Source organism: Nannospalax galili, unplaced genomic scaffold (genome assembly GCF_000622305.1).
Source record: "Nannospalax galili isolate Female #2095 unplaced genomic scaffold, S.galili_v1.0 scaffold274, whole genome shotgun sequence".
Taxonomy (NCBI): domain Eukaryota; kingdom Metazoa; phylum Chordata; class Mammalia; order Rodentia; family Spalacidae; genus Nannospalax; species Nannospalax galili.
Genome location: NW_008335435.1, coordinates 2,028,761 through 2,055,238, shown reverse-complemented (window position 1 = coordinate 2,055,238; position 26,478 = coordinate 2,028,761). Strand labels below are relative to the sequence as shown.

Sequence of the window (26,478 nt, the reverse complement as noted above, 5' to 3'; positions counted from 1 at the left end):
GCCAGCCAAATCCAGCCTGCCACCTCCTTTGTAAATAAAGTTTTATTGGAACACAGCCCTGCCTGCTCACTTACATGGTGCATGGCTGTCTTCCCCCTGCAGGAGTGTTTACAATGAGACCACCTGTCCTGCAGAGCTCAGTATTTACCATCTGGCCCTTCATGAAAGTTTGCCAAATGCTGGCTGTGAGGGTGAAGGGAGGCTGAGAGGCCAAAGCAGCTCTGATGGCTGATGACTTTGGTTGCTCATGGAAGGGTGGGCTCTGAGCCTCGTGTGTAGATTGGCGTGGCTACTGTAATTACCTCATAGAGTTGCCTGACGTGTTAAGTGAGGTGAGGTCTCTCCAGTGCTGAGACCTGAGTAATACAGATCCTACTCAGGACTGCTGTTTGTTTTGCTGCCTTTGGGCCACTCCTGGCCTTTGTAAGGATCTGGCTGTCTTCTGTCTGTCCCCTGGCTGTCTTCTCCCTAACAATCATCCCTCTGAGGGCAGAAGAGTCAGTCCTTCTGTCCCTATGCCCCCTGTGTCCTGCTCTGAGCTGCCACAGAGCCATGAAAGGAGCACTGTCTAGGGAGCGCTATCCAGCTCCCTCAGCTCACAGGTCTGCCAACAGCTGAGGGGGCCTGTTCCATGGAACTGGGTGACAATGCAGGTGCCCCAAGGGTATCTCAGCCCTGAATGTTACTTGATGGTCTCCCCATCTGGGTCTGGGGGCTCTGGGCCCTGAGGAGGCAGGAGACAGACTCGCCAGGATCCATAGTGTGCAGTGGTTTCCACTCCCACCACTCATGGGGGCCTCTGAGTCAGCTAGAGGCCTGGAGCCGAGTCCAGATGGGACGGAAACGTATTTTTAGCCCCTATTGATCTCTCTCGCCCAGAAACCATCATTACCCTGGTGCACAAAAGCAGTTGCTGGTGGCAGGAGCCTCGTGGCCCCTCTGGCCCATGGGTGCCCAGCAAATTGCTGCAAGCCACCAGGACAGAGACCAAAATAGCTTCCCAAGACAGCCGCTCCAGGGCCAGCCCTGCTGGACCCTCAGCAAAGGGCTAACTTTGACTCTTGCTAACATTATCCATGGCTTTTCTCGGCATCTTTAAAACCAAAATGAAGTCAGCCTCTAATTGGTCTGTCTGTAGCTCTCAGCTCTGTCTGGCAGCTGGACAGTGATGAGAGGCCTTTGGCAGGGTGCAGCCTAGGGGACACTAATCCCCAGGGTGACTCGGCTGCCCAGGGCTCCAGGCTCATGAATAACAAGGAGCTCCTGCACTGAATTCCAACTTGGGAAATGTTGGATTGAAGTCTGTCTCAACCCAAGTTAAAGGCTTCCAACCAAACTCCCATTTACCTCCTAATGAGCCAGGCATGGTGGCACATGCTTTTAATTACAGCACTCAGGGGGCAGAGGTAGGCAGATCTCTGTGATATCAAGGCCAGCCTGGTCACATAGCAAGTTCCAGGCCAGTTCCCTGTTCAAAACAACAACAACAAAAATCAAATTAGGTAAAATAAAATAAATCTTGCTGTCTTAAATGGACAGAGGACAGACTTACCTCCTGCACACCAAGCAACATGAAGGCAGCTGGAAAGATTCAGGGGCACAGGCTGTGTAAAGTGGACATCGTGAGTGATGTGCTGGTCAATGTTTAACAACCGGCTTTCTGGGCAAGGTAGGTGCAGGGGAAGCCCTTACTTGTAGCACTTGCTGATTCTTATATTATCACTGAGAGCTGATGTCAAGGCAGCACAAAGGACAATTGTGGACTTGGGGAAACACACACCACCCAGCAACCCAGGTCCCATGCACCACCCTTTCCATCTTTACCACTGTTACTCTGTGACCTCAAACTAGTTATGCAACTTCTCTGTGCAGCAAGTTCTCAGGTGTAAGAAAAGGATAAGAACAGTGCCTACCTCTTAAGAGTAAATGTGTGGGGAAAACTTCTCACTGTACCTGGCTTGTGGTAAAAACTCAGTAAATGTTGGGTATAGTCAATATGATTACTATTAAGTTCAGAACTGAGAATTAGAATCGCATTCCCATGTAGTATACATCTATATCAATACATACACACGTGCTCACCTATGAGACAGCATCACTAACCTGTGAAAGGCCAGGCAAGGATTGGCAAGCCTCCTGGGAAGCAGACCTGGAAGGCTTCCCAGATGAGATGGGATACACAGGGATCTGGATCCAGGAACCTGGGTGGGAGAGAGAACAGGATTTGAAGCAGAAAGAACAGAACAAGGGCTGCCGGTGGAAACCATGTCAGATGCAAGTTCAGGCTGGGCTCTTGAGTGTCTTCGCATGCAACTTACCGGGGCATTTAGAGGAACTGAAAGGGAGAGCCGTGAACAGAGGACTGGGGCCTGGGACACACAGGGAGGAACCCAGGAGGACCCAGAGCTGGTCAGGCAGTTAGGAGGACAGCAGCTCAGCACAGAGCAGACCTGCGCACCGTGGCTGTGAGTTCACTGGGGTAGAGGGCTGCAGGGATTTGGTCTGAAATGTGGCTAGAGCTCCCCCAAAGTCGTAGAACACACATCTAGTCCAGGGAAAGTCATGAACAGTATTATTCCTATGGCATTTGGGGTTCCTCTGGCCAGTGACTCCCCCCACCCAGGCAGGAAACATCTAGAGAACTGTCCCCGGTACAGGTACTGTGCCCCAGAGGCCCTGGACTTACAGCTGCACCCCCCTCCCTGCCTGCTAGCCCAGCACAACCCTGACTCGGGTAATTGTGAGTGATAATTATTGAGTGTGCACAAAGGTCTGGCTTGTTTTCTCATGAGGGTGGGGGCCTGGGAGCTTTGTTTGGGCCCGGAATTGTCTTGAGGCCTCTGTTTAGCCTGCGCTGTCTCCTCTTTGTTAACATTCCTCACTAACCGTGGCTCCTCCAGGGCTGGAGAACAGGGTGAAGAGGCGGCACCCAGGCCGTCCAGCCACTGCCACCATCCCCGCAGACCCCTGGGAATTTTAGCCCGTATTTCTTCCCCCAGACCCGCTGGGACAGGAACAAGTTAGGCGCTGCCAGGCCTAGAAATAACCCTGTTCACCTGGCAGGTGCAAGACTGCATCTAGGGCAATGGCCTTAAACTCAGGCCTTTCCCGTTACCCACTGTGCTGAAAACAGTCATTAGGTGTCACTTTCCATAGCGGCCTTCCCTCTCTTTCGGAGCCATGGGGATAATTACACGCCCAGGCCCCGTACTACCTTGCACATCCCCCGGGACAGATGCTACCTACGTCCTTTCTACACTCGGAGCCCATTCCCACCCAGCACTTACACTACCGACAAATGAATGTTTTCGCCTGTCCTCGTTCACATAAATAGCCACAAATTCCTATAATTAACTACAGTAAGCTAGGCTGGGATTAAAACAAAGACGGGCTTGTTTACTGGGATGTTCTGAAACAAGCAATTTTCAGCATTACAGTGTCAACTGCTGTCTTTGTCTTTGTTAAGCAAGGCAGCAGGAAAGAGGGGGCAGGCATGAATGATGAGGGGCCTCCCCAGGAGCTGGGGGTGGCTGGGGTGATGGCTTTTGAGACTCAAAATCCCTTTGTCCCCAAGCCTCTCTAAGATCTCAAGACCCACTTTGCTAGTGAGGGACACAGACAGTGGACTTGAAGGCCTGTAAATGGCATCCTCCCTCAATCCCAGTAAGAGTTCCCCTTTAGAGTTCCCACTCACTTAGCAAAGTGCCTGGAATTCCCACCGCTAGGTTGTTAAATGGAACCAGGAGGATGCTAGGCCCAGGCCCCCTCTTAGACAGGGCTAACCTGCTCAAGGTCACTCTGAGCTGTTGTAAGTGAATGAATTGAAAACTGAAAAGGTAGAGGAGAAATCCAGACCTTAGATAGGGCTGGCCTACAGCCTTGGGAACCCTACACAGATACAGACTAGACATTGAAAGAGGGAGGGTCTGGAAATGCAGAGACCTGTGCAGAATAGGGAACAGCAGATGTGGTAGTATAGACACAGCCTGAAACTCTTTGTCTCATCACTTGTGATCCTGGTGGAACCCTCACCACCCTCACCTCCCCTCTATTCCCCCCCGCAACAGAAACCTAAGGGCACAATACCAAGTGGGACTCAAACCCAGATGCTGCAACAACAACAGAAGCCAGCACGCCAGGGCCCCAGCCAGACCTGTTTCTTGGCTGGTTGTTTTCTCCATATCCAGGAAGCTAAGGATGGTTTTTAATGTTTACATTTTTAATTATTTTCCTGTTTTATTTATATTTTATGTGTATGAGTGTTATGCTTGCATGTGTGAAAGTGCACTCATGTCATGCAGTGTCCACAGAGGACAAAAGAGGGTGTCAGATCCCCCTGGAACTGGAGTTACGAATGGTTATTAGCTTCCACGTGGGTTCTGGGATTCAAACCTGGGTCTTCTGCAAAAACAGCCAGTGCTCTTAACCACTGACCCACCTCTCCAGCCCTAGGTTTTTATATTTTTAAATGGTTAGAAAATAAAAGGTAAAAGAAGAATAATATTTCACAGTATCTGAAAATTATATGAAATTTAAGAGTCCATAAAGTTTTATTGGAACACAGCCTCTCATATATTATCTATGGCTGTTTTTGTATTACAGGGAGAAAACTGAACACAAAAACCAGACCATGTGGTCTGTGGGATTTGGAGAATTTACTAGCTGAGCCTGGGGATGTAGCTGATGGTAGAGAGCTTGCCTAGCATGCATAATGCTCTGTGTTCAATCCCCAGCACAGATTATACATATGCGCACATGTAAATATTTACTATCTGACCCTTACAGAGAAAGCTCCCTAACCCCCAACTCCAGTCTGCTCATACACTGCTTTATCTAAAAGAAATGTCTTAAAACGGATTTTTTCCCCAAAACTTGAATTTTATTCCATGGGACGCCTCCCGAGTCTTGAGCAGACCATCCACACCAGAAGCTTGGAATCCTGGATGGGATGTGAAGAGGGGAGGGGAGAATGAGCTCCCTGAGAATCATCTATGGTCTCCCCAAGCATGAATGCCTGCCACTTCCAGATAGAAACAGAATGGGTGTCCCACAAAGAATTCCTCCTCTGTGCAGGAGCTGCTGATTGTCACTATGATCTGAGTTACAGCCCTCTGCAGTGGAGCCATGGCTGTGTAGACCCAGAGTGAGGAGTCTCAAGATCCTTAAGAGGTCACCTTAGTCCATACTTGCTCCTCAGTCAAATGTTTACTGAGCTCATCCTGGGGGCCTGGCTCAGTGTGAATCCTATCCTCAGTGAAGATAAAGAGGGAAACAGGATGGCCCAGTACCCACTCAGCTAGAGGCGAGGCGAGACGGTGGCAGGGATGTCAAGGACCTAGGTTGAGCGATTATATGCTAAGGGAGATAAACAGTGGAGATCGGATGTTAAGAGAGGCAAGAGTGCTGTGCTAGCTGGGGAAGGAAACAAAGGACTCTCGGGAAGTGGCACAGAATAAGAGTGAATAAATTAATGAATTAAAGACTAGAAGGGTGGAAGAAGATCTAGACCTTCGATAGAGGTGGGCAGACTGGCCCACAGCCTTGGGAACACTACAGAGCTGCAGACTGGATGTTGGAAGAGGGAGGACCTTGGACATGTAGAGACTTGTGCCAAAGAGAAGAGAGTAGGTGGTAGTGGTGGCTCCTCTTAAAGACACAGCACAAAATCCTGTGTCCCACCATTTGTGGTCCTAGTGGGACCCCTGCACAAGAATGTAAGGACCCAAGGGCACAGAGGCTTGCTCCCATGACCATGATGCCAGAGCTGAGGCTCAGGGAAGTCAGTGGCACGTTCAGACCTTGAATCCAGGCCTCTTGACTCCTAGAAACAGGAACCAGGTCACCAGGGTGAGCTGGCAAATCCATGCTCCATGCTGGTGACCACACAGCCGTTGGTGGCAACCCCTGCTCCTGAATAAAGCTCCATGTGCCCAACCCCTTCTATTTATCATCAAGAGGACAAACCTTAGTGGCACTGCCATGAAGGTAATTTTGTGTGTGGCAGGGTGAGAGGACACCTGGGAAGTGTAGAAGGAGCTTAACAGCTACCTGGTGGTATTGTGGGCTGTTGTAAAGCAGTCTGCCAATATAGTCCCTTGGCAAGCTTGAGTACCAATAAAGGCCACAAACTGGGCTAGAGCTCTGGAGAGTAAGAAGGTGAAAGGGAAACTGGGAGGCTATGCATTGAAACAGTAACAGGAGTTGTGATACTCTGCCCAAAGTGACTTCAGTGTCCCTTATAGTATCTGGGCCTCTGTTGCCGCCTCTAAAAAAGTGGGAGTGGGATGGGTTGAGCACAAATGTAAGCATTCAGGGTCATCATGAAAAGCAAATGAAGTGTCAAGCAGGAATCCCTCTACCATATGGGGAAGAGAGGCTTGGGTACCTCAGGAGTGTAGATGGGAGCCCAGCCCAGCAGAAAGATGGCCACGGCCTGGCTAACTTCAGCGGCCTCCTTGGACAATAGGCTGTACAAGCAGAAATTAGGCAGATCCCTGGGGCACGCTTCAGAGTTCAACTCCCAGCTCTGGTCTGCTGGGTAAGGGACTTGGGTCAAGTGGCTTATTTTCCCAGAGCCTCATCTGCATGTTTTATATGCTGGAGGTATTCATGGGTCTCTTAGTGTTGTCACCAGACTAGCCTGTCATCATCTGCACAAAGCAGTTAGCCAGGGCTTCGCTCCTGGGGGAAGCACCGGCCCAGGCTGGCACAGCCCATGGAGGGCGACCTCTGAAATCAGGCTTGCTCTTCCCGGGTTGCTGGGCTGACCTGGGGAGTCTGCACTGATGGAAGACTCCCTTTGAGTTTTGCTTTTCTCTCTTGCCCTCTGGCTTCTCGGCAGAAGATGAGAAGGAGCCAACAGTGCAGCCCTGTGGGCCATAGTAGCTTTCCCCTTCATTGAATTATTTGCTAAGTGAACTTGATGCATTAGTCTAAGACACAATGAGAGTCAAATAGACCAGCTTCCTGCCTAGTAGGGGAGACAGTAAATAAAATGAAGGCAGATGGGGGCTGATGAACCGGAATGCTGTTTCATCCAAAGTAACCAGCCTCAGCAGTGTCTTTGAGTTGATATCTCTGAGGAGACACTCTCCTCTCTCACCTCAAGGCTCCCCGTCTGCAGCACCCCCAACACAGTGGGTCACTGGACCCACTTGCCACTTCCCAAGGACAGTTCTCATCTGCCACGGGAAGTGCAGACCCCTAGGTGTCCCCAGTCTCTAGCTTAGGCATCTACTCCTCGGAACCAGTGCTGCCATCAGCCCAAAGAGCTTTTTAAATTTTGTTGTTGTTCAGGCTAAAGGTACAATTAGGAGCCTCTTTCACTTGGGTCACGCCCAGCCCAAGGACCTCTGCTCATGCCTGACTGATGGGCTAGAAAGAGGGGAACCTCCCAATCCCCCTCTGTCAACTGCCAGGGCTATTTTGGTGGCTGTTATTTGGGCAATGAGTGTGCTAGTGGCTTGCGGGAGGGAAGAAAGGAGGGACCATGCTAAAAATACTGAGGCCAAGCTGAGGTAGGGAGCTCTGCCCTTTCAGGAGCCTGGTCTCCTCCACTGGTGAGGAGGGCCTGATTTTCAGTCTCTTCTGGGATTCATACTACCCAGGAGTCTTCTCAATCTGGCTGGCATGCATCCTGGTATCATGATTCAGGAGGTCCAGAGAGTGATTCACCTCTCTATTACTCACCTATAACCTTTGTCCCAACTTCTGCTTCTATGATCCAATCCCAACAGCCCAAGGCTACCTCCTTCAGGAGGGATGCAGTTAACACTACTTAGTCTCTCAGGTCTACTCTGTGAGACCAAGGCAGAGACTGGCCCTGTGGACAAGGAACACATGGATTCTCCTGTGCCTTGACACAATCCCACGTGGATCCTAAGTGATCTCCAATATCTCACTTGATAAACAGCTCCCTGGGTGCTCCACCTGGATGACAGCTGGGCTTTCTCAGCTCAGAGGTCACGGTCTTTTGCATGAGCCAGTTCACCTCTACCAGAGAGAGGATATATACAGAGGAAAGAGCCCGAGGGGCCCCTGATGTTGGGGTTTGGTCATACATTCACTCAGTGTTCTTTCATCCATTCTTTAGATAGTCCTTGAGTGACAACTCACATTCACACATTAGATATTTAAGTACTGTTCTAGGAACTAACAGCAGTACAGTGAAGTGCAGCTCAAAACCTCAAACTCTTGTGGACCTATGACAGGGAAAGACAGAGGGTTAGGGCTGAGGGTGTGGCTCAATGGTAGAACTTGCCCAGTATTTTTCAGGCCCTGGGATCCATTTCCAACTCTCTCTCTCTGTCTCTCTCTCATCCTCTCGTTTTCTAACTCTCTCTCTCTCTCTCTCTCTCTCTCTCTCTCTCTCTCATTCACAGTGTGACACATTCCTACAATCCCAGCACTCAAGAGGCAGAGGCAAAAGGACGCTGAATTTTAGACTAACCTGTGGTACATCGTAAGATCCTGTCTGAGAGGTGGGACAAGAGGGAGGGAGGAGGGGAGAGACAGAAGGAGAAACACACATACAGAGAGAGAGAGAGAGAGACAGAGACAGAGAGAGACAGAGAGAGAGAGAGAGAGAGAGAGAGAGAGAGAGAGAGAGAGAGGCTCAGAAGTGATAGGCTCCAGGAAGAGGAGCAAAGCAGAACTGGGAGAAGTGTGTATGTGTGTGTGTGTGTGTGTGTGTGAATGTGTGTGTAGTGTATGTGCATGTGCACTGAGGAGGGGTGAAGACTGGTGATCAGGAGTGGTTGTATGAGAAGCAGTCTTCTGAAAGTGAGCGTGTGAGCCACTGAATACTTAGCAAGGAGCATAGCAGTGTGTTCAGGGTAGCACTGAACAGAGGGAAGGAATGCCCTGCCTTGCTTACAAGTCTTTTGTTCCTGCAGGTCCACGACCTTGCCCACATAGCACCCTTCTCCCAATGCTTTTGTCTCCATTTTCCCCATTCCTGCCCCTTCCCAAAGTTCATCCACCTAGGTCCACCCTGGGAAGAGGCTTTAAGAGTTGCCTGAGCTCCATTCCAGGGCAGGTTCTTGATCTTCTAAGCAAGCCCCGGTGAACCTTCACCCTGCAATTACTACCCTCTGGCCAGGGCTATTTCCTGAAGACTTGTAAATAGAACCTTTTTCAGTGCCACGCACATTATGGTTTGTCTAAAATGGTGTCAAAGGAGCCAATTTTCTTGAACTGGGACATTGACAGAGGTAAAGTTTACAGAGGATTCCCACAGGACCTGAGCTACAGGAGTCAAAAATAAGGACCTGGGGTGACACAACTGCCTGGAAAAGCCACCTTGACTACAGAGGCAGAGCCTAGCCTTGTCTAAGGGCAGATTTGGGGAAAAACTTAGGAATAAATAAGATGTGGGGCTACAACCTTCCCAGTCATTCCGGGAGAGCTAGCCTAAGGGCAGGACCCCCAGCATAGAAGTGCAAATGCCAGGTTAGAGGCTGGCTCTGCCGTTCTTGTTCTCTCTCTGAGATCACTTCCACTTTTGTGAGCAAAGGTCAACGTCACTTGACTTACCAGCTGTGACGAGTGGCAGCCATCTTATAGAAGGAAGGGGGCTTGTCCGGGAGCAGGTATGTCTAGAAGGAGAGCTGTGGCAAGGCTTCTCACCCTCTGTGTCAACCATTAGTGAAACCCAGGTAGGACAAGCCCATTTGACAAGTGGGACCTGAGCAAAGACACCTGCTCTGGGCTTCAGCAGCCCACAGGCTCATGCTTGGTAGAGAGGAAAGCATCCAGTTTAGGTCCCCATAGAGTTAGGATATTCTCTACCTTCTACAGATGAAGACACAGGCCCAAGGAGATGCAGTGACATACTCTAAGTCACATTTTAATAAGTGGCAGAGGCAGGATTTGAACCCAATCTTTGCTAACACTAAAATACATGAATCTTCCACAAGTTCTGACACTTCATTCATGCTGACCTTGCTCTGCCTTAGTGAGTCCTAGGCAGGTACAGTAAGCAGTTTATCTCTAGAGGCTATGACCTTCCCTTGACCCTAGAGGAGCAACATGCCAGCTATGTAAGGCCCATCCCTTCCAAGCCTAGGTCTGAGCCTTACCAGGCCAATGTCACCCTTCTGCCCAGCTCCACTTCCTTAAGTTTCCATGAATAAAAGCATAGAGAATGTTTTAGGAACCAAAACTGCCCATCAATCTTCCCTAGCTTTTGTTTTTAATTTAACAAAACAAACTTAGAACAGATGTTCAAGGAAAATCCTAGCTAGAAAGTGTCATGCCCTTGTGTTATGTAAAAATCTCCTAGAGGGGCCTGGAGAGGTGGCTCAGCAGCTAAGAGAGCCTGCTGTTCTTGCAGAGGGCCCAAGTTTGGTGCTTAGCATCATACCAGATGGCTCATAACTGCCTGTAACTCCAGCTGCAAGGGATATGACACCTTCTTCTGACCTCTGCCAATACCTTGTACACATGCATACACATAAATAAAAATAAAATAAATAAACACAAAAAATGTCTTAGAAATATAGGGTTCCAGAAGTCAGGCTCAGACTTACCTCTAAGCCATTCAATTCCTCTAAGTTACATCATGTTCCAAATGGGACATAAGTCAGCATATACATGTTAGTACCCCATTTACCTCAAGAAATGGCTGGACATGTGAAGAGGAGAATGGTAAGAACATGGGTCTTAGGATCAAGCATGGCTGGGCTCAAATGGGTCTGAGGTACCTGAGGAGTAGGCTAAATGACATGTAACACATGTTTTACTTTTGCATCTGGAGACTTTCTGTTGCAAAAGGATTTCCAAAGTGCATATAAAAATAAAATCATAGTCCATATTGAAATATAAGATAGATGTGTGTCAAAGATTTCATTTAGACCTCAGTGGTAGAGGGCTTACCTACCATATCCAAGGCCCTAGGTTCAAAATACAGTGGTGCAAAAAAATTAATTATGTTGAACTCATTAATTAGTGAAGGAACTAGTACGGTGCTATAGTCTGCTAAAAAATTAATTCAAAGGACACAAATATACTGACTTAATTAAGAAAGCCGAAATGAATTTATAAATAGATGCACAATCAACTAATTAATCAATTAAGTTCCAACCCACAAAACTTTATTTGTGCTTCAGTGGATAAGAACCATTTGCATTATGATCCTGTCTTCTACAAGTTTCAGGAAGACTGTAAAATAGCTCAACCAGCAGAAAACATGGAAATAATCTGGAAGGGTAAGCTAGACTGAATACTCTGAAAGACTATTTGCTGTCCCTTTCAAAGCCTTTCACAAATTTTCATGACATAGTTATGGTGCCTTCCACTAACTGTGTTAGCCCGTTTTCTGTGACTGTGATAAAATACCTGAGAAAGTTAGCTTAAAAGGGAAAGGTTTTTTTTTGGCTCATGGTTTCAGAGGCTTCAATTCTGTCATCTCTGTTCTGGGAACTGCTAAGAGACATGGGATTTGGAAGGGCTTGGCCTGGGATGTAAGTCATATGTCTGAATTTTTCTAGCTCTCTCTATATCTGTATTTTTTTCGCTCTCTCTCTCTCTCTCTCTCTCTCTCTCTCTCTCTCTCTTTGAACAAGGCTCTCAAACTCTCTATGCTAGAATTTTTATATGATTTAAAGAAAAAAAAAGTAACAGTGATTATAATCCCTGTCTCACTAAGTGTATCTGTCAGGACAGATGATGTCATGCTGTCTAACAAATAGATTTTTAAAAATCTCAGTAGTTCAAAGTAAGAAATTTATTGATGCACTTATACTGCATATCATCCCAAATTGGCAGGGACCCTGCTCCATGAAAGTTTTGTTCCCATAGGCTAGCAGAAGGACCTGCAGTTTCCCTGGCCATCATGAGAGGTAGAAGGAAATGGATAATTAGGATGAATTTTAAATTTAGTTTTAATTTTATTTTATGTGTATGAGTGTAATACCTGCATGTATGTAAGCACACCCATGTCATGCAGTACCCACAGAGGTCAGAAGAGGGTACTAGATCTTCTGGAACTGGAGTTACAGATGATTGTTAGCTGCCATGTGGGTGCTGGGAACCAAACCTGGATCCTCTGCAAGAGCAGCCATTGCTCTTAACTGCTGAGCCATTTCTCCAGTCTCTGACATACTCTTTGTCCCAGGTAAGTTACAACAGTACATCTGACTTTAAAGAGACAAGTAAGTGAAGTTCTCCTGTCTATGGAATCCTGGAAGGGAATTGAACTGGAAATGTTACCAGGTTGGATTCATCTTGAAGAAGAACACTGATAGGATCTCTTATATTGTAGAGTACTTTGGAAATGATAGTTCTCACACTATTACTGAATATTCTAGAGGAGAGCTACCTCAGAAGAGGAACTACTCAATCTTCCAACATGGTATCTCCCTGTCAAGAACTGCATGTGTAATCACTGAGGGTTATGGAGAAAAGAAAAAAGAATGCCTTAGTGGCAAGCAAGGACCCACAGGGAAGGTGCTACAGGATGTTCCCAGAACTTAAAAGAGCATTGGTGTAGCAGTCACCAAGAAATTCTTCAAAGTGGTGACTTGATTTTGTCAAAACAATGTTAGTCATTTAAAAAAGTATTTTTAAATGCATATATTACCGATCTTTAAGCTAATGCATTGATTTATAAGCCTTACAAGAGCTTCAAGCTGATTTCATATTTATTATTTGTAGGTGACATTGGTAATTATCACCCAATACTGAACTCTCCTCCTATGATTGTGTTATACTCATCTTATGAGTGAAGGTCCCCTTCCTCATGGAGAAAGTGAAAATGGCAGGCATTTTTGTCAGACTCCCTTGCAGCTAGAGAACAGTCACATGACTTGGGTCCACCAATAAGATGAACTTTAACAAGATTTGTATCAGAAGCATGTGACTGAAAAAATGGAGAGAGATATAGAGAACTATTTCAGGGGAGGTTGGCAGCTATGCTCCCCACTTCACCTGAGTCAGGTACCAGAACCTGGGGTGCCATCTGAGGGGGCAGTGCAGAGACAGATCCAGTGTCTACACCAGAAACAGCACCTCACCAGGCTCTGAAGGAAACAATACTAAAAATTTATTTGATGTTGTGGGGACCCCATCTTTGTCTTCTCATTCATAGAGAGTCAACATATCACTTTATAGCTTCAAATGTTTTCTCTTTAAATAAGCTATCATGGCTTTCTGTGTGTTCACAACATATGTATAAATTATTCAAGCAATGTTAAAAACTAATTTGTTAGCAAGCATGGCATCCACAGGAAACACACATTCACATACTCCTTAAAAGGGTGGGATGCAGAGACTAAATTGGAGAAACACTAATCTAGTGGGACCCTTTCATCTTAACATGGGAAGGCGGGAATGTGCCAAGGGCGGGAGCTACCCATTTTCCCATATAAGGCAAACCATGGAGTTCATATAAGCAGTTGAATTTCTTGCCCTTGGACCCTAAGTGCTGTCCTACAGAGCAGCCCAGCTAGGGCAGTACTGATTTCTCTAAGGCCAGCACAAGATGGGAGGACCTGAGGTTTGACTGAAAGCTGATAATGGCACACAGCAAGCTGTCTACCTTCCAGCAGCTGTTCCCCTGAGAATCCTGGCAAAGGTACCCCGTGATTGAGCTCTAGGATTGATGGCAAGGCTTGGGCCCAAAAGCAAGCAGGGAGTGGGGCAGCAGGCCTATCCTGGAGCCACCAGACATTCACTGTGCAGTCCCCGTTCCACCAGTAAACAGCTGTTGTGCCTGAAAGAACCTGATAATAGTAGGCCCTGCCATCCTGCTCTCTCTCTGCAGGGAAGGTCTGCAATTACTGTCTTAACCAACTCAGATACGGCTCCCGCAGGGTATGCATTTCCTGAAGTTGTACACAATTTCTGAAGACTTATCCCTGCACTCTCTTCTAGGTCTAAGGGCTCTGGCTCCCTCCCTCCATCGCCATTCCTAAAACTGCTCCTGGGGTTGTAAGTGGCCCACACTTCAGAGGTTGTGCAAAGCCCCTGCTTCAGAGAATGTAACTGCAGTCTTCCTTACCCATAAGGAGAGACCTCATTGATTTTTTTTTGATATTTGATTTCTTTTTTATTGAATTTTTGCCATTTTCATAAAACATATTTTCATACCTCCTCCCCTTATTGCTCCCCAATATAATGTGTTCTATTCTGCCCAATTTAATGTACTCTATTATATAAGTTATATGACCTATAGAGTCTAATTTGTGTCTCCAAATGTGTGGGGCCATTCATTGGAGCCTGGTTAACCTACCAAGAGTCCAATGCTTGAAAGAGACTGTCTCTGCTCCTCCCATCAGCCGTCTGTTGCCACAATTTAGGTGGGGTTGGAGCTTCTTACCCACTTCCTCATGTCTGCGTTGGGATTTTTTTCAGGTTTGGGCTTACATGGGACTCATGTATTCTGTCACCACTGCTGTGAGTTCATATGAGTAACTGATCAACTGTCTGGAAAACTCTTCTTTCTTTGCGGTCATCCACCACCTCTGGCTCTTACAATCTTTCTGTCCCCTCTTCCCTGAGCCTTGGAAACAGAAGTTTGATATAGATGTCCTATTCAGGGATAAGCACTCTGCAGCTTCTTGTTCTCTCCATGTAGGCCAATTGCATGCTTCTATGTTAATCATCATCTGCTACATAAGGAAACTTCTTTGGTGATAGTTGAGATATGCAATAACGTTTGGGTATAGCAATAAGTCATTAGGAGTCAGTTTAATGTGATAGCTATTTAGTAGAAAACTGGTATTGAATTCTGCCCAATGTCCTATGACCTGTCTAGTTGCAGGTTCCTAAGCCTAATATCAATGTCAAGTATGGGCTCCATCATAGGAAGCGACCTTAATTCCAATTAAAGAATGGTTGGTTACTACCAAAATATTTGTGCCGCTATTTGTACCAATGGGCATATCCTGTCAGGCCAGTTGTTGTTGTAGTTCTCAGGATTCACAGCTGGGTAGGGCTGATGATTATTTTTTCTTCCTGGAAGCATGCATAGCACCTTCCAGCACTCTGAACTCTAGCTAGTGGAGATGAGGCTTTGAAGTCAGCACCAACCTGATTTCTCCTTATCTCTTCTATAGCTCATGGATGCAATGTCTTCAGCAATAGGGTCTCACCATCCAGTTCTGGTGGTAAGTGAGTAGAAGCAATGACCAATATGTTTTAAGGGTCTATGAGACCCCTGGTCAACAGCTTCCAGAGAGGGAGTCCATTCCTGGAATTGAGGTGAGGTTTTGTTTTTTTTTTTCATTAACTGATACTGTCTAGAAAGGACAATGTCTCCCTGTTATAGGGTAACTCCTTTTAATCTCTTTTTATAATGTATAGTGTATATACTTTAAGAAGCTTCTATAGTGATGGGCTTCCATACGGCTTTTTCTAAGGCCTTTGATGTAACTTGTGCCTCCCCGTTCTCCCCATACTCCCTCTTCTGTTGTATCCTTTCATTCCCCACAGCATTTAACTCTTCCTATTCTAATGAGCCCCCTTTTCCCTTCATATCACTGCATCCTACCACCCCTTCTAGGAAGTCTCCCCACCTACCCACCCACCCGTGATCATTTATTTAGTTTCTTGCAGAGAGGTCATTATTAAATGTAGCTCTGTCTAGTCCTCACTGGCCTGAAATCTCTACATCAGAGTGATTTTTTTGAGCACAGGCCCAGGAGTGTAGCTATTCCAACTAGTGGGGGTGAGCCAAAGCCCTCCCCTTGACTTCCAACCTCCTACCCATTCACTCTTGGTGAAGCCGAGCTCTCAAGAAGTACCTTCTTGATGATGTGGGTCCCTGAGAATACTAGAGAGGTTTCTTCAAGAAGCCAATGGTTCCAAAACCTTACAAGGAGCCTACTAACACAGGCATAGTGATAGGTCTGTAATCCCAGCACTTGGGAAGCTGAGGCAGGAGGATGGTGAGTTTGAGATAAGCCTGGGACGCATAGCAAATTCCCATGTCAAATATGTATCTCAACCCAGACAGGAGCTGAATGGCAGGATGAGTGGTCTGACCCAAGTCTCTACAGAGAAGTTCTTTGCACTCACTGTTGACTATGAGTTCTGCAGATTTAAGATGTCTGGGGTGGGGGCTGGAGAGATGGCTCAGTGGTTAAGAGCTGGCTGCTCTTCCAGAGGACCCAGGTTTGATTCCCAGCACCCACATAACGGCTAACAACCATCTGTAACTCCAGTTCTAGGGAATTTGACGCCCTCTTCTGACTCCACAGGCATTGCATGACATGAGTGCACTTACATGCATGCAGGCAATACACTTATACACATAAAAATTTTAAAAATAATAATAAAAAAGATGTCTGGGGTGTAGACATGCTGACTGACAGTGCCTGAATGTGTTCTGGCTGCAGTCACTTAACCAGTATGTTTTTGTTTCCTTGTCTGTAAAATGGTGTGATGGCTCATTAGTCAAGATAAGCTCAAGTATGCTGCAATAACAAACACCACCCACATTTCAGTAGCTAGCAGAAGCACAGGTTTATTTCTCAGTTGTGCTGCATAGCTATTACAGGTCAATTAAGGATTTCTGTGTGTTTTTCTATCACTGAAAAAACACCTGAGAGAGGGGCTGGGCAGATGACACAGTGGATAAAGTATTTTCCCTGAAAACATGAAGGCCAGAGTTGGGATTCACAGCACCACATAAAATCCAGGCAGGTAATAACAGCCCACCTATAATCTCAGTGTCCAGAGGCAGAGACAGGGTATCCCTGGGGCAAGATGGCTACCTAGTCTAGCCAAATCTCTGCAAACTCTGGGTTCAATGAGAGACCTTGTCTCGGTAAATAAAGACACCCAGTATCCATCTCTGACCTCCATGAACATGCACACATGTACAAGAACAATTGCAAACGTGTGCCCTCACACATGAAAACATACATACACACAAGCATATACCACACACATGCACATGGAAACACAATTTTCTAAAACAAAAAAACAGCCAAGATAATCAACTTACAAGGCAAAAGATTTACTTTGGCTTACTTAGGGTTTGGGAGGTTATGATCCACAGTCAGGTTTTACCTGTGTGAGGTAGTGCCTCATGACAGGAGCGTGTGATAGAGGAGGTTGTTCACCTCACAGCCAGATGCAAAATAGAGGGGCAGAGGAGGGCTGGAATCCCCTTTAAGAGCATTCCCCCATCAACTAGAATTCCATCCACCGGGCCCCACCACTTCCAACAGCACCAAGTTGGCTTCCAGGCCTTTATCTAGTACACAGGCCAATAGTAGGCACTCAGATCTGCAGTGCTCTGTGTGTCGTATCCTGGGCAGAACTGACTCAAAATGCTGCTGGCTGATGAATTGGAGGAAGAAAAGTATGATGGAGACCTTGACCCAGCCATTAGATGCTCTGGCTTATAAATAACAAGTGTCTTTTGCTTACCATGCATGGGAAACTAGGCTACTGGCCCACCCAACCACAAAGGAATGAGAAGTAAAGTCCCACTGGAGTACAGAAATGTGTGGTGAACTATTAAGGCCTACCACAATAATCATATAACAGATCTCTAGGGATGTTGGGAGGATAAATGCATTATATTTCTAATAAGTTTTATTTAAGGATAAGCTGTCCATGTTATAGTGATGATGAAGGTGTCGATATCCACTATTAGTAAGAATATTAACAGAAAATCCAATTAAGGATTAGAGAGCTTAATCATTAAACTTTTTGCCACATAAGCTTAAGGACCTGAGTTCAATGCCCAGCACCCATGTAAAACTGAAGATGGTGGTGCACACCTATAATCCTAGGGTTGGAAAGGCAGAGACAGCATCTCTAGGGTTGTTAGGCAGTCAGCCTGGACTGATCCATGAACACCAGGTCCCAGTGAGAGACTCTGTTTCAAAAAAATAAGGTAAATAGTTGCTGAGGAGTGACAACTAAGTTTGATTCCTGGCTTTATACGCACACCACACACACACACACACGCACACACACACACCACACACATGCACACACGCACACACGCACACACGCACACCACACACATGCACACCACACACACACCACACACACACATGCACACACACACCACACACACACGCACACACGCACACCACACACACGCACACCACACACGCACACCACACACACATACACCACACACACGCACACCACACACATGCACACCACACACATGTACACCACACACACGCACACCACACACACACATACACACCACACACACATGCACACCACACACACATGCACACACACCACACACACACCACACACACAGATGCGCACACACGCACGCACACACATGCACATCACACACACACATGCACACCACACACACATGGCACACCACACACACACAAATAAGCCTATTAAGCTGGCAACAAAGGAATAATCAGGGTTCTAAATTATTGCTTAAAATTATACTAGGAAAACCATTGATGCTGAGCATGATGTCACATGCCTGTGATCTCAGCACCCAGTGGTCTGGGCTATATATTAAGTCCAGGGCAACCTGGGCTTTACATAGACCTGTCAAAAAAGAAGAGGAGGTGGGAGAAAAGGAGGGAGGAGAAAGAGAGAGAGAGAGAGAGAGAGAGAGAGGAAACATGGTATCAAAAAAGGTCAAAAAGGGTAATGGAAGGATGAATATGATCAAAATACATTATACATGCATGGAAATATAATAATGAAAGCCATCATTATGTATAATTAATATATGCTAATGAAAATTTTGAAAAAAGAGGTCAAATTCTAACTGTGTCACTCCTTTGCTGTGTGATGTTAGGAAACATGCTACTAGTCTCTGAACTTCCAATTCTTCATTTGTGCAACAAGATCTTGAGCTCAGTATCCAGCTGAGAATGGATAGGATTTAGGGAGCTAAAGGACAATTCTGACTTGTCCCCATTAGCCAGGATGGCTACACCCCTGGGCCTTGTGCTCAGGAAAATCTTTGCTATTAGAGCTGTCTGCATCAGGCTGATGAATCTCAATTCCTAAATTATAGGTGACAGTGGCTTCTTAAAGAGGAAATGGATTGCTGCAACACCATCCAGCCATGTTGCATCGATATGATTAGCTAGTTAGCCATGGAGTGAAGTCATTCGCTTTGATTTTTAAGTATCCTTTAGCAGCAAGCCCTAATGAGGCGGCTCTAAATTGATTAGATTCCAAGATTCAGCATGGTTCACAGATTGTTTCGGAGACCTGTCAGGATCCCAGAACTGGCATCTCACTGGATTTAATGATTTCTAGAGAAAGTGCGCGTCCCAGCCAGATACAATCGCATTTGTCAGCATGATCCTTTTAAACACAATTCAATTAAAGTGTTATTCTCTAATTTTATTAGAACCGGAGCCCAGAGCTAATGCAAGCTCCCAATATCACATCAGGAGAGGAGTGTGCACAGTTTAATTTCCCTAATTGGAGTTTAGTGATCTAACATGCTTTTCATATCTTGATTCTTGGGATAATCTTCCGCTTTTGCACCTGCTACAATTCCTTTAATGGAAATGAGCAATCAGATGCAATGGTTCCTACTGGCACGGATTCCTGGGGTCACCTCTGCCTCGTTGAAGGGAATGTGCACTTCTGGATCTCTTGCTTTTTCTGATCCTTGACCTCCTCCATTAAGGAGGCTCTCTTGCCCAGATATAATCTACTTTATTACCAGGCTGGCTGTCTTGGAGAAAGAGAGTAGGGAAAAACTTGGGCTAGGTCTCAGCAATATCATTCGCCCATCCACCCACCCATGTATCCATGTGCCCATCAAACCATGTCCATCCATCCATCCATCCATCCATCCATCCATCCATCCATCCACAAATCCATCTATCTTTTCAACTAGTCCTCAGTGAGTCAGTAGTTGTTGACCATGTGCCAGGCACTCTGTTAGGTATTGGGGGTACAGCATGAACAAATCAAACATGGCCTCCATGGAACCTGCTGGGAGAAAGGATAATTAAACAGTAACCATACCATTAGCTAAACAATCAGCATTGTAGCAAGAGGTGTGAAGAGAAGGAAGCATGGAAGAGAAACTTGCTCCATGCAGAATAGGAGAGAGAGCCTTTCTGAGAATCTGACATCTCAGCCAAGACTCCAAGGAGTCCCCATGACCTGCAGATTCAGAATAAGGACCAAGGGAAAGGCCATGAAGCCCAGAATCTGGACCCTCTCTCAGGATGAATGTGATAGGTAGAACCCCAAAGTAAGAAGAGTTTGGAACAGTTGTGGAGCTACGAGTGGCCCTAATGAAGTAGAAACTGTCAAGATATTGGATTAGACAAGATGAGAAAGGGTCAAAGCCCCGAAGGCCTTACAGGCAGGGCAGGTAGGGGCTTAAATGCCCCAGTTTACACTTAGCATCAGCATGGATTTATTTTCTTCTATTCTTAGTTTTTCTCTTTATATAGCCTCTTGAGTGCTGGGATTTCTGGTGTATATCACTATACTCAACTAGATATGACTATTAATAATTCTCCAAAGTACCCCAGGATGGGTGATAAATTCTATGGCTGCCCATTACAGTGTAGTTCAAGGAGGGAGAACTGTTTTTGTATTAGCGTCATCTGGAATTACTGCCACAGTGGAAGATGAGCTTTTTGTTTGTTCTGTTACTGTTTTTACGTTCTTTACAGACAATGAGCCCTTTCTTTCCTGTCCCTCTGGCAGAGCACTCCAATGGTTCCACCAGCATCACACTTGGTACTTCCATTTTGGCAGGGAGTGGGAAGGCTTGGGGGGTTGAACTTGGGGGGCTTGCACATGCTAATCACATGCTAAATACATGCTCTATCACTGAGTCACACCCCAGCCAAATATTTGGAATTTCATCCTACAAGTTAACAGGAAGCCAGAGCAGCAGTACCCAGCATGCACTGCTGTAGCTCCAGCACCCAGGACCATGCCTGCACACAGTGTTTGATGGTTCTGTTTATTTAAAGGCTCCTCTGGCTTCTCTGTGGAAGATGAACTAGGAGAAGTCAGGAGTGGCAGCCAGAGGTCAGGGCAGAGGCTCTCGTGGTGAGGGAGGAGCACGGCCTCTCGTGGTGAGGGAGGAGCACGGCCTCTCGTGGTGAGGGAGGAGCACGGCCTCTCGTGGTGAGGGAGGAGCACGGCCTCTCGTGGTGAGGGAGGAGCACGGCCTCTCGTGGTGAGGGAGGAGCACGGCCTCTCGTGGTGAGGGAGGAGCACAGCCTCAACAGGAGGGAAGCAGTGAAGATGCTGAGTGAGGAAAAGCGTTGATCTTGGACATGGTACCTCACTTCGCCGATCTAGTTACTTCACCTCGAAAATGAAAAGCTCTGTCTCGAAGAGTCTCCAGAAGTAATCTTATACCATGCTAAGAACACACTGGTCTTGGAAGTTTGGCAGCCTGTGGATGGATGTCACATTGGTGGGTTGAAATGACAGCAATGACATTTCATTTGCTCTTGACTAATTTCTTACAGTTGGATGCCAAAGACGCTCAACTACCTAGGTACAAAAGAGGTCACCCTGGGTCACAAGCCCCCAGATGACCCTCTGCCTAAACCTGAGTAGCTTTCCCATGGTTTCCATGAGAGGAGGGCAAACTCAATGCCTCCTCTTAGAGTGGTCAGATTTTAGTTCAAGGTACTATAGGGAAAGTTCTGAGGAAAAAGCAGAACGTGGAAACCAACTCCCTGCTGCTGCACGGGGACCCTGGGACCACCCTGTGAGTACAGGGCAGACAGTTGCAGCAGACATTGCCTGCGACTCTGAGCTGAGATAAAAGACCCAGAGCCCCACCGCCACCCACCCACAAGAACCCACACTCCAGACAGTCCTGCCCTTGACAGAGATGGGGAAATAGCGCTCATGATCAGCGTTCTAGGTATAGAGCCTTTTCACACATTATCTCACTTAATGTTCTCAGCCATAGGAGAGTACTGTGATTGTGTCCTTTTTACAGACACGCGGCTCTTGGGAGATAAACAACTTGTTCAAGGTCTGCTAGACAGCTGCAGAGGCAAGACTTACATGCAGGTAACGGACCCCTAACCATCAAGATGTATCTGCCACCAAACCGCTTCCCCTCACCTCCAGCCCCTGAAGTGCAGGGTCTGTAAAAGACAGAAGTCAAGGCTTCACTTGGGTGGAGTGGAGTGTCCAGAGCCCCACACACTCTTCTGTACTAGACCAGCCCAAACCTGTCCAGTGCCTGCCTGCAGAATGGCTGGGACCCATACCCTCTTTCATTCCTGACACAGTCAGTGCTAGTTGGAGAAGCTGACCTTGGTGACGGCCAAGGAATACCCTGAGGGTCAGAAATGGCTTCCCACACCTCAAAAATCAAACCTCGTATCCTTTTCTATGTTCTTTCCATAAAGCCTTAGAAGATGCAGCCTCTGGTCCACATCCAACTCTGTCCCCTGCCACTCCCCTGTGCCTGGGCTCTACCCACTGGGACTTCTTTGTGTCTCCTCCCCTCTCCAGGTACTTGCTGACATTCTAGAACATTCTCCTTCCATAACTACTTTCAAATGCAAATTCAAATGTGATTCTCACAAGGGCTTTCCCTGACCATCCAATGGAAAGTAGCCCCTTGCATTTTGTCCCATTTATTGATCTATTTTTCCTAAAGCATTTAAAGATATCTCGAATCATCTGACATGCATTTATACTCTTCTTTCTCTCTCACTGGAAGGTAATTCCTTGACAGTCTTTGTGAATCTCACTGACTACTCACTCTGTCTAGCACTGGTCACTCTGTGTGGTGCATAGTAGCTAATAAACACTTGCTGAATGGACAGATGTCATGAAAGATCAGCTCTCAAACCACAGATCACCCAGCCTAGGAAGGCCTGAGCCTCTCACCTTTCACTAAAATAAACTCAAGTCCTGAGACCAGAATAGATACCTCCCAGGCTGGAAAGCTCAGTCATAGTCCTGGCTTTGAATCTGATTTTAAAATAAAATACTAACTAATTAGAGACAGCACCTGCGGATGTGGGAAGCGCACCAGTTTGGAGATGCATCTTGCTGAGTGGGCAGCCTTAATCAACCTGGTTCGCTCCCACTTGAGCACCTTCTCCTCTTAGCCGCTTGGCCAAAGGCAGACACCAATTCAGAGAAGCCACTGGGCAGCCAATGGCCAAGGCAATGATACCAGCTGCTGGATCCTACTGTCTTCCTTGGGATGTGGCCTGGGAAACAGCCAGGTAAGGAAGCAACAATGGCAGCTGTGTTGAGACCTGAGGCAGTCACTTTACAAAGGGGGCTGTGCAGTGTTCACCTGCCTTCACAAGGCCCTATTAAAGTTTGCATCCATCACTAACATGTAAAATCAGACATGCTAGAAAAATCCAGACCCGTAATTGTCTGAGCCATGAGAAGACCAGGCAAGGCTAGCTGCAGGCACCTGACCCCACTAGGCCACAGTGGCAGATGCTGAGCAGGTTAACCTGAACCTGCTTTACAGTGCGCATTCAGGGAAAGGAAACCCACTTGGGTTTAGTGGAGGGACCTGAATGCAGGCACTTAGCCATGTAGGCACTGCAAGGGCTGAAAGTGGAGTGAGAAAGGGAGGCAAACCAGGGACTGGAGGGATGCAGGAAGAATGGGGCTGGGACAGATGCTGCAGGCAGAGGCTGGTACCAAGGGGAATCCTGCCACATCTGAGACCTGGTAGAGAAGAGCGAGCCAGAGCTTTGCTGCTAGACCCATCATCCATAATAACCACAGCCAGGGAAATACTGGCTTTTCCTGCCTACCCATCTCCAGCCTCTGACCAGCACCTTCCACAGACTGGACCCGGCTGACAGTCAGTTGCTTGAGGATCGTGGGAAGTGTAGTTCACCCTTACATCTCAGAGCAAGGCGAGAAAATGGAGAAGGGTGGACCTAAGGGCAAACTGGCTGGTGGCTGGCTACCCTTCAGACACACAGGTGCTTGCTGTGTGCATAGTAACTGTCCTGTGGGATCCATCATGTTAGCCGGGCAAATGGGCAGACGTATATGTGATCCAGGCTGATGATGGAAGGCCAGAAACTGGGCAAGGAAAGTCACGTGCACACTGTTGTTTTCAAGAAGGAAAACTTGAGAAAAAAGTAGATGTGAGAGACCAAGGGGCCCTCCATGGCGGAGGACACCACGGGTGTAGACAGGTAGCCCACGTGCATCTGCTTAGAGCCAGAGCCCTGCCCCTATACCCCTCCTTGCATGAGCACCGACAGGCTCGTACTGGTAGCACCTGGCATAACCCAAGAGCAGAGTTTGGAGGTGGCAGATAGTGACCGTGGCTGATAACTAGTACATCTGCTGTCTGCATCTCGCCTCTGTTCTGGGTGCTTTATAAGTGTTCATCTTTGCATGAACCCATGAAGGTGATGACACCGATTCCTACTTTACAAATTAAGAAGCTGGGGTCTGAGAGGTTATTTGGCTGGAGATGGTGCAACTGGAAAGTGGTATACTCTGGCTCTAGAGTCCTTGAGTTGTTTGTCTGTTGGTCAAGGACCTTCTTTAGGTCTGAGAAGCACCGAACAGGGTACAATAGCCTTTAGTATGGGGGACAATGTCTGAACAAACAACAGCCTTGGGGCCGATGAACAGCACAGGAAACCGAATGTTCAACAGCACAGGAAACCGAATGTTCTCTGGTGCAGCTGGGACACTCAGGACTTAGAACCAGATGTCCTTCCCCAACATCTCCTCCCCTCCCCACCTTCTACCCTGGGCTGGAGTTGTGTACACAGAGCAAGATCTCACTAATGGATCATCCAGGAAGTGCCCAATCACACAAGGAAAGTAGGCACCTTGCTGTGGGCAGGGCTGAGCCAACTATCAGAAACCTTAGCTTTGAGAGCCAGGCTGGGGCAATGAGAGGGCAGAGGAGAAGCGGGGCATTTAAAATAAAGAAAAAGCCAGATAAGAGGAGACGATGGGGAGAGACCTGGTAGGCTTAAGTGAAAAGAGGAAAGCGGACACGTTGAAGCAATTGAAAGATGAAAAAGAAAAAAAAAAAAACTTAAAAGAGCAGACAGGATTCTGAGCACGCACTTCCCTCCCCGAGGCCGTGCCCATCGCTGGTGCCTCCCTCCCAGCTGGTGACTGAGTGACCCTATAAATAACTAATGGGAAAAGCCTGGCTTCTTGAAAAAATGATTTAGGGAAATAACTAAATAATTGTCTTTTTGAGCACTGGCCAAATAGATGATTCTGGTCCCTTCCCAGTATGGAGCCAACAAGGTGATGCGGGGAGGGGATGGGGACTAGGCTCAGTCACAGGCCTACTGAGTGGGGTTACACCCCCATCTTCATGTGTGACTATCCCATCCCACTCCAGTAAGGACTTAAGACACGTGACTACAAGAGGTACTTAAGACACATACCAACAGACTGCAGTTTAACCTTCATACATACTTGCATGTGTGTGTGTGCACGTATACACACATACACACACACGAGCATGCATGTGCATGTGGGAGCACCAACATCAGCAACTGTGAGGATGAAGAACCAAGGACTCCTGGACTCTCTAGCAAAGGCCCTGGCCTTCCACTTGTGTCTAGGAGAGGGGCCTCTGCCACCCTCCTGGATTCTACCTGGTCACACCCCATCAGTTGGAGGCAGGAATGAGGCTGAGGAAGCTACACTCATTCATAAGAATCAGGCAAAGAGATTAATGGATTCCCCAACCTCCCCAGGAAAGAATAGCTTTCCTGCATGACTGTGCAGCCTGCATCAGAGCTCCCCATCAGAGCTCCTAGCAAGAAATCATCTGCAGAACATCTTCCCTTCCCTTCTGTATTTGGGAGTCAGGGTACCAAGGGAGGATATGCTGCATGCTGCTGAACCCTACTTGGTGTAACTCTCTCCATTATCTCCCTCTCCTCTCTTTTTTCACCCAACAAACACCTGCTTTGTACCAAGGCCTATTATAACTTCTTCATGTGTGTATATATACATGTGTGTTGCTCCCCAAGACAGAAAAAGTCCACCATTTTGTTTCTTTAGGGAGAGTCTGCCATTGACCTGGAAATTGCCAGGTAGGCTAGGCTGGCTAGCTGGGAAGTCCCAGTGGTCTACCGATCTCCACCTCCCAGCTGACAAACTTACAGGTGTATGCTACCATGCCTGGTTTTTAAATGTGGATTCTAGGGATCGAATTCCCGTCCTTCTGCTTGCAAAGTAAGCACTTTACTGACTGAGTCATCTTCCCAGCTCTCCCGTTCTAACCTCAGTAAATATATCAATGAACAGGCAAATGAGGTCCCTGCCCTATTAGAGCCTCATATGACAGAGAAACTGTAGGTTGGAAAAGACAAAGCCAGGAATGATGCTGTGAACAACAGTAACAGCTGGAAAGAAAAAAAACGCCCAAGAGCCATGGAGTGGGCAGGGGCATTGGTTACTGGGCTGTGCATTTAGGGCCAGCACCATGAGGGGCGTGTTCTGTGAGCAGAAGAGCAGAAAAATTAGAGGAAGGGGCAGGGCATGTTATTCTGAATGAAACGAGAATTCCCCAGAGAGCCCAGAAAGAGGCTGAGGCAACTGGCC

At 47.1% G+C, this 26,478-nt stretch overlaps 1 protein-coding gene across 1 annotated transcript in view; it reads right to left on the bottom strand.

The window, feature by feature from the left end:
• Irx5 (iroquois homeobox 5) overlaps window positions 1–26,478 on the bottom strand; it is a 56,164-nt gene that overhangs the window by 1,735 nt on the left and 27,951 nt on the right. Inside the window, exon 4 of the mRNA XM_029562057.1 lies at window positions 2,104–2,201. Coding sequence (XP_029417917.1) covers window positions 2,104–2,201 — 98 coding nt within the window. The remainder of the gene's footprint in view (window positions 1–2,103; window positions 2,202–26,478) is intronic.